General features: G+C 37.3%; 1 protein-coding gene across 2 annotated transcripts in view; it reads right to left on the reverse strand.

Moving 5' to 3' along the window:
* Positions 1 to 2826: 2826 nt before the first annotated feature.
* Positions 2827 to 17292, reverse strand: part of stx3b (syntaxin 3b) — a 32520-nt gene continuing 18054 nt past the window's right edge. For both annotated transcript variants that reach the window (XM_065266452.2, XM_065266451.2), the window contains 2 exons: positions 8345 to 10146; positions 2827 to 3687 (listed from right to left, as the gene is read on the reverse strand). In XM_065266452.2, the coding sequence (XP_065122524.1) occupies positions 10069 to 10146 (78 nt within the window). In that variant the 3' untranslated portion in view covers positions 2827 to 3687; positions 8345 to 10068. The remainder of the gene's footprint in view (positions 3688 to 8344; positions 10147 to 17292) is intronic.

Raw genomic sequence — 17292 nt, forward strand, 5'->3', positions numbered from 1 at the left:
TGCTGGACCTATGGTCATTCCTTTAGACTACGTAAACCACGCAAAAAGCAGCTTCGGTGTAAACGACTATAGGGTTTGGCCCAAGCCCTGAAGTTTGCAAGACCGGCACATGGCTCCGGATCTAAATTACAGACCTTTGCATTACTCACGGCGATGCGAAAAGCAGCTGAGACGTAATGTTAACGGCAACAGGGTCTGGCCCAATTCTGACGGCACTTGGTTCCAGATCTAAAACCCCTTATCAGGCACTTTCCTCCCATTCCCAACATTCATGCACGTGAGCTACTGTACAACTTGTGACTTTTCTTGAATACGGTGAGGATGCCATGGTCAATTTAATATGTATTTTGTGTATTTTCAAAATAATGTGGTTTGCATTCAAATAATTTTAAATACTTTGTATTCATATATATTTTCCAGAGTATTTTGTATTTTGTTTCTCTCTCATTCTTTCATCTTCAAACCGAGGACACTAAGACTAAGAGACCCAGTTTCTGTTGCTGTAAACTCATCACACCATTGGTCTACTGGACGTTCTTCAACGTGCTGCCCAGTTGAAGTGTTTGCCCAGCGACCACCGACCGCTTCCTGATTAATTTACAGAGATGGGAGCTTGTGACTGCTCATCCGAGGGGCACTAATTCAAAATATGTGTTCGGAGTGTCATGTGTGTTGCTTGTGTTTACAGAATATGTGTTTGTTGCGTCATGTGAACCATGTGCATCACATGTTTTTTCAAAATAAGTGCCTGCTGCACACGTGTCTAAACCATTTATGATTAAAGAGACGCTCATGTTCACAAAATACACGCAAGACACTCCCTTAACAGTAAACTCTGATTACGCATAAGGTTATGCGAGCATCTGGCAAACGCAAGCGTCTCTTTTATCATAAACGCTTTACACGCATCTGCAGCAGGCACTTATATTGACAAGACATGTGATGCACACACGATCTCACATATTTTAAAAAAGGAACCACACACATGACGGGCTACATACATACATGCATACATATATATATATATATATATATATATAGGAAAGTCTATTATAAAGAATTTTTATAAAGCGTTTTGAAGTTATATGGTTACTTTGTATTTCTGTCACAGTCTTAATTTTCCATTCTTAATTTATGATGGACTTAAGAGTTAAGCATTTTGAAGTTATGTAATATGTTGGTCTCTACTTTCAAGTAACATATATAACAAGTAACATATATGTAACACATTAGTCTTAAATTAGTTCTTTATGATGGACTTTAAAGCACTTGAAGTTATGGGATTTTAATCTCAGTTGTATTATTATAAAATGTTGTATTTATATTCTTATATAAATACATATATATATAAGACTCTTATATAGTCTTTTAATAGTAACATTACTCCAATATTTGATACTGACACAAAGAAGAGGGCACATACCCACAGAAAGATTTTATTATTAAGTTGCTTGCACACAGCTGGAATTATTTTGATCATGTTTGAAACGTTTAATTAACAAACTGATAAACTTTCTGACATTTCTTGTTTTCTCTTATTTTCAGCTGGGCAAGTTGAAATAAAATTTATATTTTAAAATGTATATGGTGAACATTATAATTAACATTATGATTATTAAAATTGCATTAATTTTTCTTATTTCTTATTTATTTTATTTATGTGTTACACTGATCATCCTATCTGTGATATTATTTGCTCTTTGTATAAAAGTGACATTCAACCAAAATTAATTATTTCAATTAAGATGTATTCAAGGGTGAAATTATTTTGCACACATGTGGTCTTAACCCACAGGGAACTGGGAAGGTTCCCGTTAGGTATCCTAAAAACTAACATGCAGGGAACGTTCCTATAACGTTCTTATTTGGTTCCCCCCAAAAAATAACCAAATGGAAACATTAGGGGAATGTTCTGTTTGCTGGAATACCGCCAAAATTTGATTTTACAACTGTACGCATTGCGCAGCTGCGGAATATAAACTAATCTAAATTCCGTTTGCTTACTATATAACTATCTTATATAATTTATATCACACTACAACCACATATTCTAAATTTTAATCAGAACTACCTTGCGTATTTACTGAAAGGAAGCTGCTGGAGACTTGCCATTGGCTGTTGTATTTGAATAAATGAGGTGAGTTAAGGGATTAGGGCTACTTTGGGGATGTTATTACTATAAATATAAATATGTTTCCTGGTTATATGTGACATGTTAATACCATGGTTATTACGTTTATGACTGACAGACGCAACAACATAGAGACGCAGTGGCGCAATAATACTGATGTGATGAGGTCATACATGGCGGCTTTAATGCTGCTGAAACATTCCTAATTATGGTCTTGAAATATTCATATTAGCTTATAATTCAAATATAAAAAAATGTTAATAAAAATCAGGTTCAGACATTTGTAACTGTGTTGTAATAAAAAAAAAACTGTGCAGGACAGTGGTTTTCTCTCTCTCTCTCTCTCTCTCTCTTGTTATTCATAAAAGGTCATTTTAACGCGGGCTTTTAAAAAATGTTGTGATTTTTTTAAATGTAGCGTAGTTTATGCCAGCGTCAATACCATGGCAGCATATTTTAGCATCATGTAACATGCACGCCGGTAGGTGTCAGTGTACAGTAAGTACTGCGGGGAGTCAGGCGACTGTAAACAAATAAATGATCCAAATATGTTGTATAATTAGTACAAATTAGAATATGACACATGTAAAAATAAAACAAAAAATCTAATTTAGGGTTAGGGTATTCTGTCTTTATGGTGTTTCTCTTTCCAAATTAAACAGATAAACTCTTTCCAACACTTATTGTGGGAGATTGCTGCTTTATTTCACACCACGATAAAAATGTTGAAACAAAGTGAAATTACAAAAAGGATATGGAAATATGGAACTCAGTTTTCTCTTAAAACAAAGTGAGATACATTTTAGTTTAGTTTTTCAAATTTCTTAAATTTACATTACACAGCTTTAAAAACAGTAACAAATTTAATACAAATTCATCAAAAACTTACAGACGATGCTTTATACAGAGGATCACAAGATAATTGACTGCTTTAATGATGCAATTCAGTGAATTTAACTGTGTGGAAATGTTACTATGGCAACCGCTTTGTGAACCGGTTTGGAAATTATGATTAATTGCAAACATTAAAAATGTATATGCTGATCTAGAACAGTATAAAAACTAAACACGGCAATTCAACAAAGTTTCATTGACATTCTTAGTAATAAAATACATGATGATCTGTGATTGATTGCTGTTGGGAATTAAATCTATGTCAGAAACGAAATAAAATGCTAACCTACTGGAATAAACACAGGTTTTCACAATAAGTAAATGTAATAGATTGTTACAAGACAACCATACCTTACTGAAGGAATCAAACAAACATGAACATTTACCACAGTTCAAATATTGCTTACATACAAACAGCAACACTAAACAAACATCCAAACAGTAATAATAGTTTAGCTTCCTTATGACACTATGAGAAATATAAGTGTTATGAGAAATACAACTAAACTAACCAGAAAAAATAAATAAAAAATAAGCTTCTCCACTCCTCTTTCTACTTTAAAGTCCTTCGTTTTGATGTACATTTGAAACTTGTCTCTAGATGAGAGAGGGTAAGAGGAGCTGGTTGAGTTGTGCTCTTGAAGTTATTTCAACCTGAAACACTGAAATGAGTGAAAGTTTGAGATGAAAATGCATTTTTAAGCACAACATATGAGCAATTTCAGTGTTATGGATGTGACATTTTATTCAAAATGTGTAATATAATAATCCATTTATTACCAATATATTGAACCATCTGTTTATATTTTCACAAACCCCTGATGATAGAGTCCAGACACCAGAAAAATATCATATCTATACTATACTCATGGTTTCTATTTTAGCCGACGGAAACATACAGTCTTGTTCAAAATAATAGCAGTACAATGTGACTAACCAGAATAATCAAGGTTTTTAGTATATTTTTTTATTGCTACGTGGCAAACAAGTTACCAGTAGGTTCAGTAGATTCTCAGAAAACAAATGAGACCCAGCATTCATGATATGCACGCTCTTAAGGCTGTGCAATTGGGCAATTAGTTGAATTAGTTGAAAGGGGTGTGTTCAAAAAAATAGCAGTGTGGCATTCAATCACTGAGGTCATCAATTTTGTGAAGAAACAGGTGTGAATCAGGTGGCCCTTATTTAAGGATGAAGCCAACACTTGTTGAACATGCATTTGAAAGCTGAGGAAAATGGGTCGTTCAAGACATTGTTCAGAAGAACAGCGTACTTTGATTAAAAAGTTGATTGGAGAGGGGAAAACCTATAAAGAGGTGCAAAAAATGATAGGCTGTTCAGCTAAAATGATCTCCAATGCCTTAAAATGGAGAGCAAAAGCAGAGAGACGTGGAAGAAAACGGAAGACAACCATCAAAATGGATAGAAGAATAACCAGAATGGCAAAGGCTCAGCCAATGATCACCTCCAGGATGATCAAAGACAGTCTGGAGTTACCTGTAAGTACTGTGACAGTTAGAAGACGTCTGTGTGAAGCTAATCTATTTTCAAGAATCCCCCGCAAAGTCCCTCTGTTAAAAAAAAGGCATGTGCAGAAGAGGTTACAATTTGCCAAAGAACACATCAACTGGCCTAAAGAGAAATGGAGGAACATTTTGTGGACTGATGAGAGTAAAATTGTTCTTTTTGGGTCCAAGGGCCACAGGCAGTTTGTGAGACGACCCCCAAACTCTGAATTCAAGCCACAGTACACAGTGAAGCATGGAGGTGCAAGCATCATGATATGGGCATGTTTCTCCTACTATGGTGTTGGGCCTATTTATCGCATACCAGGGATCATGGATCAGTTTGCATATGTTAAAATACTTGAAGAGGTCATGTTGCCCTATGCTGAAGAGGACATGCCCTTGAAATGGTTGTTTCAACAAGACAATGACCCAAAACACACTAGTAAATGGGCAAGTCTTGGTTCCAAACCAACAAAATTAATGTTATGGAGTGGCCAGCCCAATCTCCAGACCTTAATCCAATTGAGAACTTGTGGGGTGATATCAAAAATGCTGTTTCTGAAGCAAAACCAAGAAATGTGAATGAATTGTGGAATGTTGTTAAAAAATCATGGAGTGGAATAACAGCTGAGAGGTGCCACAAGTTGGTTGACTCCATGCCACACAGATGTCAAGCAGTTTTAAAAAACTGTGGTCATACAACTAAATATTAGTTTAGTGATTCACAGGATTGCTAAATCACAGAAATTTTTTTTTTTGTACAAAATAGTTTTGAGTTTGTACAGTCAAAGGTAGACACTGCTATTTTTTTGAACACACCCCTTTCAACTAATTGCCCAATTGCACAGCCTTAAGAGCGTGCATATCATGAATGCTGGGTCTTGTTTGTTTTCTGAGAATCTACTGAACCTACTGGTAACTTGTTTGCCACGTAGCAATAAAAAATATACTAAAAACCTTGATTATTCTGGTTAGTCACATTGTACTGCTATTATTTTGAACAATACTGTACATGCATTATGGATCTGACAATAAAGGACACAAGTTTTTGGGAGACAACAGACTTTGAAGGAATCTGTGATTTGAAATGCAAGAACCAGAAGCAATAATACAAATGGAGAAGGGGCGGCTCTTCAAAGGACATTTAGGGGTGAAATTCCAGACAGAGATTAGCTTAAGCCAGAACTAGGCCTTAGTTTAATTAGGAAATATAACTAGTTTTAACAAACATGCATTACTAAAAACATTACTTGTGTGCATTTTGAGGTACAACAAAGGGCACTGGTGTATTTTAAGATATGTCAGTGCAATTTGTTTTCAGTTCGGATAGCTCTTATTTTTTTAAAGTCTAGGACTAGTCTTATCCCTCTCTGGGAAACCACCCCTTCATGTTTATTTTAGTTTAAGAGTTTCCTCCGTTACGAATGTGACGATTCTGATATTTGCACTTAAACAAAGGCTTTAAAAACATAGCTTTTCTTGTTAGTTTTTTTATACAAATCAAGATTTCTTTTATCTTGTCATAGTTGACACTTGCAGGGTCATCATTGCGTTAACAGTTGAAACCAGAAGCTATTTGAAATATATGTCCCTACTTTCACAGACAAGGATTAAGGCCAGTCCTAGACTAAGACACATGATTTGTTTCAAATGAAACAGGCTAATTTTAGGATCTGTCAGTTTAAGTTGTGCCATTGATTTGGCTCAAAATACACACAAGTAATGTCTTTTTCCAAGGCATGTTTATTAAAGAGTAACTAAACCCTAAACCAACTTTTTTTTAGTTAATGATCTGTAAGAATGGGGTTTTATTAGTGCTGTTCATTGATTTTAGTAAGTTTTTTGACATTTGGATATAAAGTGTTTCAGTACTACAATATATGGTGTAAAGAAGTGCTGCCCTCTTCAGGTTGAACGGTGGCTACTGCAGTTGAATTTTCCTATTGGATGGTGGGTCCAAAAAATGACTTGTGACGTAAGCAGGTTCAAGATCACCACCCTTGTTACGATCTCACCACACACTTAGTTCGTCCCCTCTATCTCCTTGGGATCTGCCCACTTTTCTTGCATTTAAAATATTGCCAGTGGGTGGAGTCAGACTCTGACCAGGGGTTTAGTTACGCTTTAAAGATTTAACTAAACTCTGTTCCTGGCTTTAGCTAAACCTTGTCTGTGAAACCAGGCCATGATGTTATAAGGATTTTAGTTTGAAGGACACAAAATATTTAAACAGTAGAATACACTCTAAAAACAAACGGTGCTCAATAGCACTAAAAGTGGTTCACTGGCTCATAACTATAGGGGAACTATTTTAAAGGGGACATTGCAAAAGACATTTTTAAGATATTTAAATAAATCTTTGATGTCCGCAGAGTACATAAGTGAAGTTTTAGCTCAAAATACCATATAGGTAATTTATTGTGGCATGTTAAAATAGGCACTTTATGGGTCTGAGCAAAAATGCACCGTTTTTGTGTGTATCCCTTTAAATCCAAATGAGCTGCTCAGGTGGGCGGAGTCTCAAGCGCTTGCAAGAGCAAGTTAGTAAGCGATGTTAAGCATTATATATGTGAACAAGTTTAAAAAGTCAATCATCAGTTTTATGCATACTAAATACATGTTTATCAGCAGATGGGGAACATTGTGGAATAAAAATAAAGACTTTTAGGTCTCGTGCGCTGCCAGTGTTTTAAACAGGCACAATGATTTTCAGCATGTTACAATAAAATACACGTCCACAAACACTCAGAAGTTTACTTTTTGACCAAACCACACGAGCACATTTAAATGATCTGTCTCTCACTTTCCGTTTTGTGACTCCTCGTATTCATTTGAAACTTGAGAGAAACATTAAACAACATATTTATGCTTATTGTGTATGATAGTGAATACGCGTTGTTCCCTCACTCTGTCTCGTGCAGTGCATTAATCCTCGTGTTCATTCATATAAACTTCAGAGAAACATATTAAACAACTGTCAGTCATTTTTTCTCTCTGTCTTTTGCACTCGTGAGGCCGTTCAAGGTTGGATAGCGCAGTTGAAGGGGCGGTATCATTATAATAAGATCCCCTTACTACGTCATGGGGAGAGCGAAATCCGAATGACCTATATATTCACATGCTTGCAGAGAGAGCCTTACCAAAACAAAGTTACAGGGTTGCTATTTTTCATGTTTTCTGGGTTGGTAGAAGCACTGGGGACCCGATTACAGCACTTAAACACAGAAAAAGTCAGATTTTCATGGAATTGTCCCCTTTAAGTGCCATATAGCACCTATGTAGAACCATATTGTGTGCTATATATAACCTTATACCACGGGGCTGTTGAATGCTTTATTCTGATTGACTGAAAATGTTTCCATGGATGTTCATTATTTTCTATAAACCGCACACCTTACTTTCTTTCTTACAAATGTCTCAAAAATAGGCACCGGAGCTACGCATCATGCTACGTTACCACCTTGGATGTGCATTATTTTCTTATAAATTCAATGTCCTGTCGTCAATTTTTCCTTTCATATCTGGTGCTATAGTGGTGCTACATCACCCCCTGTTGGTTCTTAATAGGTGCTTATAGATCCTATATATAGCAATAAAAATAGTTCCCCTATGATTACGAGCTTTTAGTGCTATTTAGCACAATTTTTTTTAGAGTGTAGCATTTGAAACTGACATGCTAGAGAAAAGCATTTGTTTAATTGCAATGTTTACTCAATACCTTAAAGTTACTGATATAGCTCTTGTGACAACTAGCCCCGGTCTCCCTTGTACATACATGTAGTATGCAGATTTCATAGATATAAATGCTTACCTTTAAGAAAAAAAGCTGTAAAGGTAAGAAAAGACAACAATTCCCAGAATCACACAGCAAAGCATGATCATCATTTTCTTCTACAGATAGAAAGATAAAATAAGAGGAATCAACAGATAAAAACAGGAAGCAACCGAAAACAGGTCAAAGGAAACAAAGAAATAAATGCATCTAATTATCACAACATATTCCTATTACAGATACTCCTTAAAATTGACAAAGGAGGACAGAGGAATATAACAAAGGAAAAAGTGGGTTACAGTTTGTGTGTATGTGTGTGTGTGTGTGTGTCTGAGAGAGTACTTACTTTTGGGTGTAGCACACATGCTCATGAGTTTTGATTGTACATTGTGTGTCTCATCATTGTATTATGAGTCCTTGACTCATAATACAAACCAAACAAGAAGTTCAACTATTAGTTGTTCCTATTGACACAATGAGTTAACTATATATATACTCAGTCTGATGACATCATCTTCCTCACTCTAAAAAATGCTGGGTTGTTTGTAAAAGGCACATCTGGGTCAGTTAGTTCATTTAAAACCAGCAGTGTGTTCTGTCCAATAGTGAACAACCCTGGGTTAAAACAAACCGGGATTTGTAAATGACCCAGTTCAGCATAAACCTGCATAGGCACTTTGAAAAGTGTCACATTATTTTGTTAAAAGTATTTTTCCAGACCTTGAAATCCATTTTTTAACACTTTAGTGGTTTGGCCCTATAGGAAAAATGATTTGAGATGCTAGGTGCTAAAACAGAGTAACTGAGCCCTGCAAATACTCAGATTGTGTGACTTCAGCTCATCATTTTTCATCCATAAGTAATATGCAAGTAAGCCATGAGATGCAGCTAACTTTAGGGAAAATCTTCATGTTTTTATGTTGTTTTTGTGAATTTTAAATGGTAATAAATTAATTTTCTGAACTATTCATGCCATTGTTTAAACGTTTAGGTTTCCAGTACTGTGGAAACCATGTTTATCTATAGCTTTACATTAACCGTGTGCTCATTAAATTGTCCTCTTCAAGTTTTTTACAATTGCCAGCTATTGGCATGGGTACTTTGAGCATGAGGTACCGTAGCTAAAATGTGTTATCAAGTCATGAAAACATTCAAGATGGAATCCTAACAATAATTCTTTATATATTTACAACATACTTACAAAATATAAAATTTATTTCTTTAGTTAAATCATTTTGTTCACATACAGGGTTTAATCACATTAAAACATAATTCTCTAAAATCAGTCACTTCTATTCTGGACAACCCATCAATGTTAAGTTAACTCTCATATCTTCATTTCACAGGGTTCCAAAAATAAGAGCTTCATGTGATCAGAAACAGTTCAGTACATCCCATAGATGTCACCATCGATGTTTAGGAGACAATAAAAATGTGTAAAAAGCACAAAACAGGTAATCTTTCACTTGTCTCCCTTATTTTGTCTTCTTCGAAAGCTGTAATAGAAGTTGCTCAAATGTTCCTGTCATGTTTTGGCACAGTTTCCATCACTAAGCTTCCAGCAGTGCAGTTTCCCACAGGCTTGTGTTCATAAGGGGAGGGGCCACAGACAGATGGGCGGAGCATTTGTCTCAAACTTCCTGACTCCAAGAGAAATGAGCGAGTATAATGTCAAGAAGTGGGGAAGGTGATCATTCATAATATCGGAGTGTTTGTGAGCAGCCACGGAGGAGATGGATGGTAATGATGAAGAGGTTATGATCTTATAAAACTTGTGTGAGGATGATGATAATGATGATGCAGACTATAACAATAGCGATCACACCCAGTATGATCATCTTCTACAAGAGATGAAACAAAACAAGGATTAATCCAACAGAAATGAATTAAGGCGATGTTTACACTAGTGCGTTTTCATTTTTTCTGCTTTTCAGAAAGATCTCCATCAACATTATACGCAACTAAAAGCCATTCATGCACACTGAGCATACACGTACAGTAAAAGAGCCGATTGCTTGCTTGTTGCGCATGGAGGCAGATGCAGTGTTTAACAGTACAACGGTTATGGGTGTCACGATTCTCCAAATCCTCGATTCGATTACATTTTCGATTCTAGGGTCACGATTCGATTCTTAATTTTTACTTTTATTGAAAGAACAAAAAAATTCTATGCTATTTTTAGACTAGACTTTTATGAAATATAATATCTGACCTTGAACCCGGAGATGCCCTGCCATGTTAGTCGTGCTGCCAGTGAAAAAATATGGTACACGCACATACCCGAGTAAATGAAACTTCCTGTCAGATGAACATCTGTCAGTACTTTGCACCTTAAAAACGTGCTTTTATTACCATCAGACGAGATTGTGACACTTAGCAACTGAAATAATTTAAGTTGTTGTGAAACTTAAACAGATCTCAGTTCAGAGAAACAACCGGTCCTGGCACAGACGCCGCTCTGCTGTGCACAGTTTTTTGTTTTCCATGTAAAGAGCAGCTCACGTGGTGTCTTCTGAATTTACCATGCTATCTTTTGACTGGCTGTAGCTAGCTAAGTTAGAGGAGGTTGACTCGCAGCATTTAACACATGTTTTTTCCCGCTTGGCAAGCCGACCGGACGTGGTAAGGGGGCGTGGCAGCATCGACGATTCCATTTTTTTATTCAAAAGTTCAAGGTTGTGACTTAAAGGAACAGTATGTAGGATTGTGGCCAAAACTGGTATTGCAATCACAAAACTTGTGGCTAAAACTGGTACTGCAGTCACACAACTGGTGGCCAATACACAAAATGACAACATAAACATCAGTTGAGGGCTGCAACTTCACGTTTTAAATGACAATATCCTGGCCATACCACTGTTGTCAGTGATATAAGTATTTGAAATGAAAATGATTTCTTAATGTCTAGTGACATATCAGGGCCATTTTATGATTAATTACAGTGCATTGAAAATGCGCTGTACTGTTCTTACTGGGCTTTTTATTATTATTATGTTGGCTTGACAAAGCCAACATACTGTTCTTCGATCTAAGCTTATTATTATTATTATTATTATTATTCTTCTGATCCCCAAAATTTTTGACTGTAACTCCTCCTAGAGCTTTCAAGCTACATTCACCAAACTTTCCAAAAGTCTTCAGACTGGTCTGACTTAGCGTGCTATGACTTTTCTAACTGATGGGACCTACCGAATTCCTAAACGGGGCGCTCAAACACCCCAAATTTTCCATTGACTTAACATTGCGACAAACTTTGACGGGTCATAGCTGCGAGCGAGAAATTTGTAGAAACTTCTGGGTTACCACATTTGAAGAGGCTGGCAGGCTCTGTAAGAACATGCCTCACATTGGGGTGTAAGTTTCACCCCTGGGGTGTAAGGGGCACCCAAATTTCCCCATTGACTTATAATGGGGCAGGGAACATGTCCATATAAGGGAATAAAAGCGTCCCAGATGGAATATCTTCACTTTAGAGTGTCGTAGAGACATGGGGGTGGGCTCAATTTAGTCAGGCATCCAATCAGTCTCTCAGGATCGCCCCATAGCTATTAAGCCACGCCCCTAGCAACCATTTTTGGGCACCCTAGCAACATATCCCATAGACTGCCATTATAAAATGCCCAGATGGATATCTTTGCAGCACAGTGTCACAGAGACATAGGGGTGGGCTCATTTTACTCAGGCATCCAATCAGTCTCGGAGGATTCTTATTGAGGTATTAAGCCACGCCCCTAGCAACCAAATATGAGCACCCTAGCAACATAATAAACAAAGCCTTATATCTCTGGATCCGAACATCATAGAGACATGGGGGTTGGGTCTTTTGGTCATGTTAGCCTTATGCTAGCTCCATGCTAAGTCATACTAGCTTCATGCTAGTTTCGTGCTAGCTTTATGCTAATTTCATAATAAATCTTGCTAACTTCATGCTAATCATGTTAGCATCATGCTAGCTTCATACTAATTCATGTTAGCATCATGCTAACTTCATGCTAATTCATGTTAGCTTCATGCTAGCTTCATGCTAATTTATGTTAGCATAGTGCTAGCTTCATGCTAATTCATGTTAGCTTCATGCTAGCTTCATGCTAATTCATGTTAGCATCGTGCTAGCTTCATGCTAATTCATGTTAGCATCGTGCTAGCTTCATGCTAATTCATGTTAGCATCGTGCTAGCTTCATGCTAATTCATGTTAGCATCGTGCTAGCTTCATGCTAATTCATGTTAGCATCGTGCTAGCTTCATGCTAATTCATGTTAGCATCGTGCTAGCTTCATGCTAATTCATGTTAGCATCGTGCTAGCTTCATGCTAATTCATGTTAGCATCGTGCTAGCTTCATGCTAATTCATGTTAGCATCGTGCTAGCTTCATGCTAATTCATGTTAGCATCGTGCTAGCTTCATGCTAATTCTTGTTAGCATCGTGCTAGCTTCATGCTAATTCATGTTAGCATCGTGCTAGCTTCATGCTAATTCATGTTAGCATTGTGCTAGCTTCATGCTAATTTATGTTAGCTTCGTGCTAGCTTCATGCTAATTCATGTTAGCATCGTGCTAGCTTCATGCTAATTCATGTTAGCATCGTGCTAGCTTCATGCTAATTCATGTTAGCATCGTGCTAGCTTCATGCTAATTCATGTTAGCTTCATGCTAATCATGCTAACATCATGCTAGCTTCCTGTTAATCATGCTAGCATCATGCTAGCTTCATGCTAATCATGCTAGCATCATGCTAGCTTCATGCTAATTCATGTTAGCATCATGCTAGCTTCATGCTAATTCATGTTAGCATCATGCTAGCTTCATGCTAATTCATGTTAGCATCATGCTAGCTTCATGCTAATTCATGTTAGCATCATGCTAGCTTCATGTTAATTCATGTTAGCATCATGCTAGCTTCATGTTAATTCATGTTAGCATCATGTTAGCTTCATGCTAATTCATGTTAGCTTCATGCTAATTCAAGTTAGCATCATGCTAGCTTCATGCTAATTCATGTTAGCATCATGCTAGCTTCATATTAATTCATGTTAGCATCATGCTAGCTTCATGCTAATTCATGTTAGCATCATGTTAGCTTCATGCTAATTCATGTTAGCTTTATGCTAATTCATGTTAGCATCATGCTAGCTTCATGCTAATTCATGTTAGCATCATGCTAGCTTCATGCTAATTCATGTTAGCATCATGTTAGCTTCATGCTAATTCATGTTAGCGTCATGCTAATTTATGTTAGCATCATGCTAGCTTCATGCTAATTCATGTTAACATCATGCTAGCTTCATGCTAATTCATGTTAACATCATGCTAACTTAGTGCTAAACATGCTAACATGGTAACTTTTGGTATCATGTTTACGGAAAGTTATAATACTAAACTAAACTTGTTTTAAATTTCTCTCAATCTGTTTTAAACGTTCAGGCTAGGCTTTGTCAAGCCAACATAAAGTTTGTCTTCAAACTTTTCTATCTAGTTATTATTATTATTATTATTATTCTTCCAACCAAATTTCCGCAATTAATACGGCTCGAACCGGTTAACTTAGAAACTTCATTCAAACTCTCAAACGTGCGGACTATTCGGGAATAGTGTGCTATGACTTTTATAAGCGATCGGGGGTACGGTCTTCGCCCCAGGGGCGAAAAAGCAGCCGAAAAATCCCATAGACTTAACATTGGGACAAACTTTGACGAGTCGTAGCTCAGACCTAGGATTTCACAGAAACTTGTGACTTGCCACATTTGAAGAGGCTGGCAGGCTCTGTAAGAACATACCTCGCAATGGGGTGTAAGCTGTACCCCTGGGGTGTAAGAGGTCCCCAAATTTCCCCATAGACTTATAATGGGGCAGGAATCATGCCCATATAAGGAACTAAAAACGTCCCGGATGGGATATCTTTGCAGCGCAGTGTCATAGAGACATGGGGGTGGGCTCATTTTACTCAGCCATCCAATCAGTCCCTTAGGATCCTTATTGAGCTATCAAGCCACGCCCCTAGCAACCATTTTGGGCACCCTAGCAACATCTCCCATAGACTGCCATTATAAAATGCCCAGATGGATATCTTTGCAGCACAGTGTCACAGAGACATGGGGGTGGGCTCATTTTACTCAGGCATCCAATCAGTCTCTCACCATCCTTATTGAGGTATTAAGCCACGCCCCTAGCAACCAAATATGAGCAGCCTAGTAACATAATAAACAAAGCCTTATATCTCTGGATCCGGACATCATAGAGACATGGGGGTCGGGTCTTTGGGTCATATTAGCTTCATGCTAGCTTCATGCTAAGTCATGCTAGCTTCGTGCTAGTTTCATGCTAGCTTTATGCTAATTTTATAATAAATCTTGCTAACTTAATGTTAAATCATGTTAGCTTCATGTTAAATCTTGTTAGCTTCATGCTAAATCATGCTAGCTTCATGCTAATCATGCTAGCATCATCTTAATCATGCTAGCATCATGCTAATAATGCTAGGATCATGCTAATTTCATGCGAAATTCATGCTAACTTCATGGTAATCATGCTAACATCATGCTAGCTTCATGCAAATTATGCTAGCTTCATGCTAATCATACTAACATCATGTTAGCTTTATGCTAATCATGATAACATCATGCTAGCTTCATGCTAATCATACTAGCATCGTGCTAGCTTCATGCTAATCATGCTAGCATCGTGCTAGCTTCATGCTAATCATGCTAGCATCGTGCTAGCTTCATGCTAATCATGCTAGCATCGTGCTAGCTTCATGCTAGCATCATGCTAATCATGCTAGCATCATGCTAATCATGTTAGCATGAAGCTAGCATGATGCTAATCATGCTAGCATCATGCTAGCTTCATGCTAATCATGCTAACATCATGCTAGCTTCATGCTAATCATGCTAGCTTCATGCTAATCATGCTAGCTTCATGCTAATCATGCTAGCTTCGTGTTTATCATGATAACATCGTGCTAGCTTCATGCTAATCATGCTAGCATCGTGCTAGCTTCATGCTAATCATGCTAACATCGTGCTAGCTTCATGCTAACATCATGCTAATCATGCTAGCATCATGCTAATCATGTTAGCATCATGCTAGCTTCATGCTAATCATGCTAACATCATGCTAGCTTCATGCTAATCATGCTAGCATCATGTTAGCTTCATGCTAATCATGCTAGCATCATGCTAGCTTCATGCTAGTCATGCTAGCATCATGCTAGCTTCATGCTAGTCATGGTAGCATCATGCTATCTTCATGCTAGTCATGCTAGCTTCATGCTAATCATGCTAGCATCGTGCTAACTTCATGCTAATCATGCTAGCATCATGCTAGCTTCATGCTAATCATGCTAGCATCATCTTAATCATGCTAGCATCATGCTAATAATGCTAGGATCATGCTAATTTCATGCGAAATTCATGCTAACTTCATGGTAATCATGCTAGCATCATGCTAGCTTCATGCAAATTATGCTAGCTTAATGCTAATCATACTAACATCATGTTAGCTTTATGCTAATCATGATAACATCATGCTAGCTTCATGCTAATCATACTAGCATCGTGCTAGCTTCATGCTAATCATGCTAGCATCGTGCTAGCTTCATGCTAATCATGCTAGCATCGTGCTAGCTTCATGCTAATCATGCTAGCATCGTGCTAGCTTCATGCTAATCATGCTAATCATGCTAGCATCATGCTAATCATGTTAGCATGAAGCTAGCATGATGATAGCATGATTAGCATGAAGCTAGCATGATGCTAATCATGCTAGCATCATGCTAGCTTCATGCTAATCATGCTAGCATCATGGTAGCTTCATGCTAATCATGCTAGCTTCATGCTAGCTTCATGCTAGCATCATGCTAGCTTAATGCTAATCATGCTAGCTTCGTGTTTATCATGATAACATCGTGCTAGCTTCATGTTAATCATGCTACCATCGTGCTATCTTCATGCTAATCATGCTAGCATCGTGCTAGCTTCATGCTAATCATGCTAACATCGTGCTAGCTTCATGCTAGCATCATGCTAATCATGCTAGCATCATGCTAATCATGTTAGCATCATGCTAGCTTCATGCTAATCATGCTAACTTCATGCTAGCTTCATGCTAATTATGCTAACATCATGTTAGCTTCATGCTAATCATGCTAGCATCATGCTAGCTTCATGCTAATCATGCTAACATCATGCTAGCTTCATGCTAGTCATGCTAGCATCATGCTAGCTTCATGCTAGTCATGCTACCATCATGCTAGCTTCATGCTAATCATGCTAACATCATGCTAGCTTCATGCCAGTCATGCTAGCATCATGCTAGCTTCATGCTAGTCATGCTAGCATCATGCTATCTTCATGCTAGTCATGCTAGCTTCATGCTAGCTTCATGCTAATCATACTAGCATCGTGCTAACTTCATGCTAATCATGCTAGCATCATGTTAACGTCATGCTGAATCATGATAACTTTTTTAAATCATGCTAGCTTCACACTAAAACATGTCAACAGCCAGGTAAACTACTAGACTAAATTTCATTTACATTTCTGTCAATCAACTTTTTGCATTTTCATGCACTGGTAATTCCTTGGGAATTGCATATCTAGTTGATATTAATTTCTAACATACTGTTCCTTTAACTTCGATCAATTTCAATTTAAAATCGACACCCTTCACAATGGTTGTTAAAAAGGACAAAAAAAATCAGTTGCGGCTGGTCACTGTCATCTTTCGATAGCGCAACGATCATAAAATAGGGGCTTGATGAATCAGGGAAGGATACACAATAATCCAGAACACCAATAAGTCTCAAGTAAAACACAACCCTATGCAGTTTTTCGTCTACAGTTTCCAGAATCGAAAACGCTAGATGTAATAGTAGCAGAACTTATGTATTTTAAATGAAAACGCACTGGTGTAAATGTAGCCAAACATTTAAGAACAAACCTTTCAGTCCAAAGGAACCATGAAACACCCAGATATTGAAACTATAA

This window comes from Paramisgurnus dabryanus, chromosome 16 (genome assembly GCF_030506205.2).
Source record: "Paramisgurnus dabryanus chromosome 16, PD_genome_1.1, whole genome shotgun sequence".
In the NCBI taxonomy this organism is placed as follows: Eukaryota; Metazoa; Chordata; class Actinopteri; order Cypriniformes; family Cobitidae; genus Paramisgurnus; species Paramisgurnus dabryanus.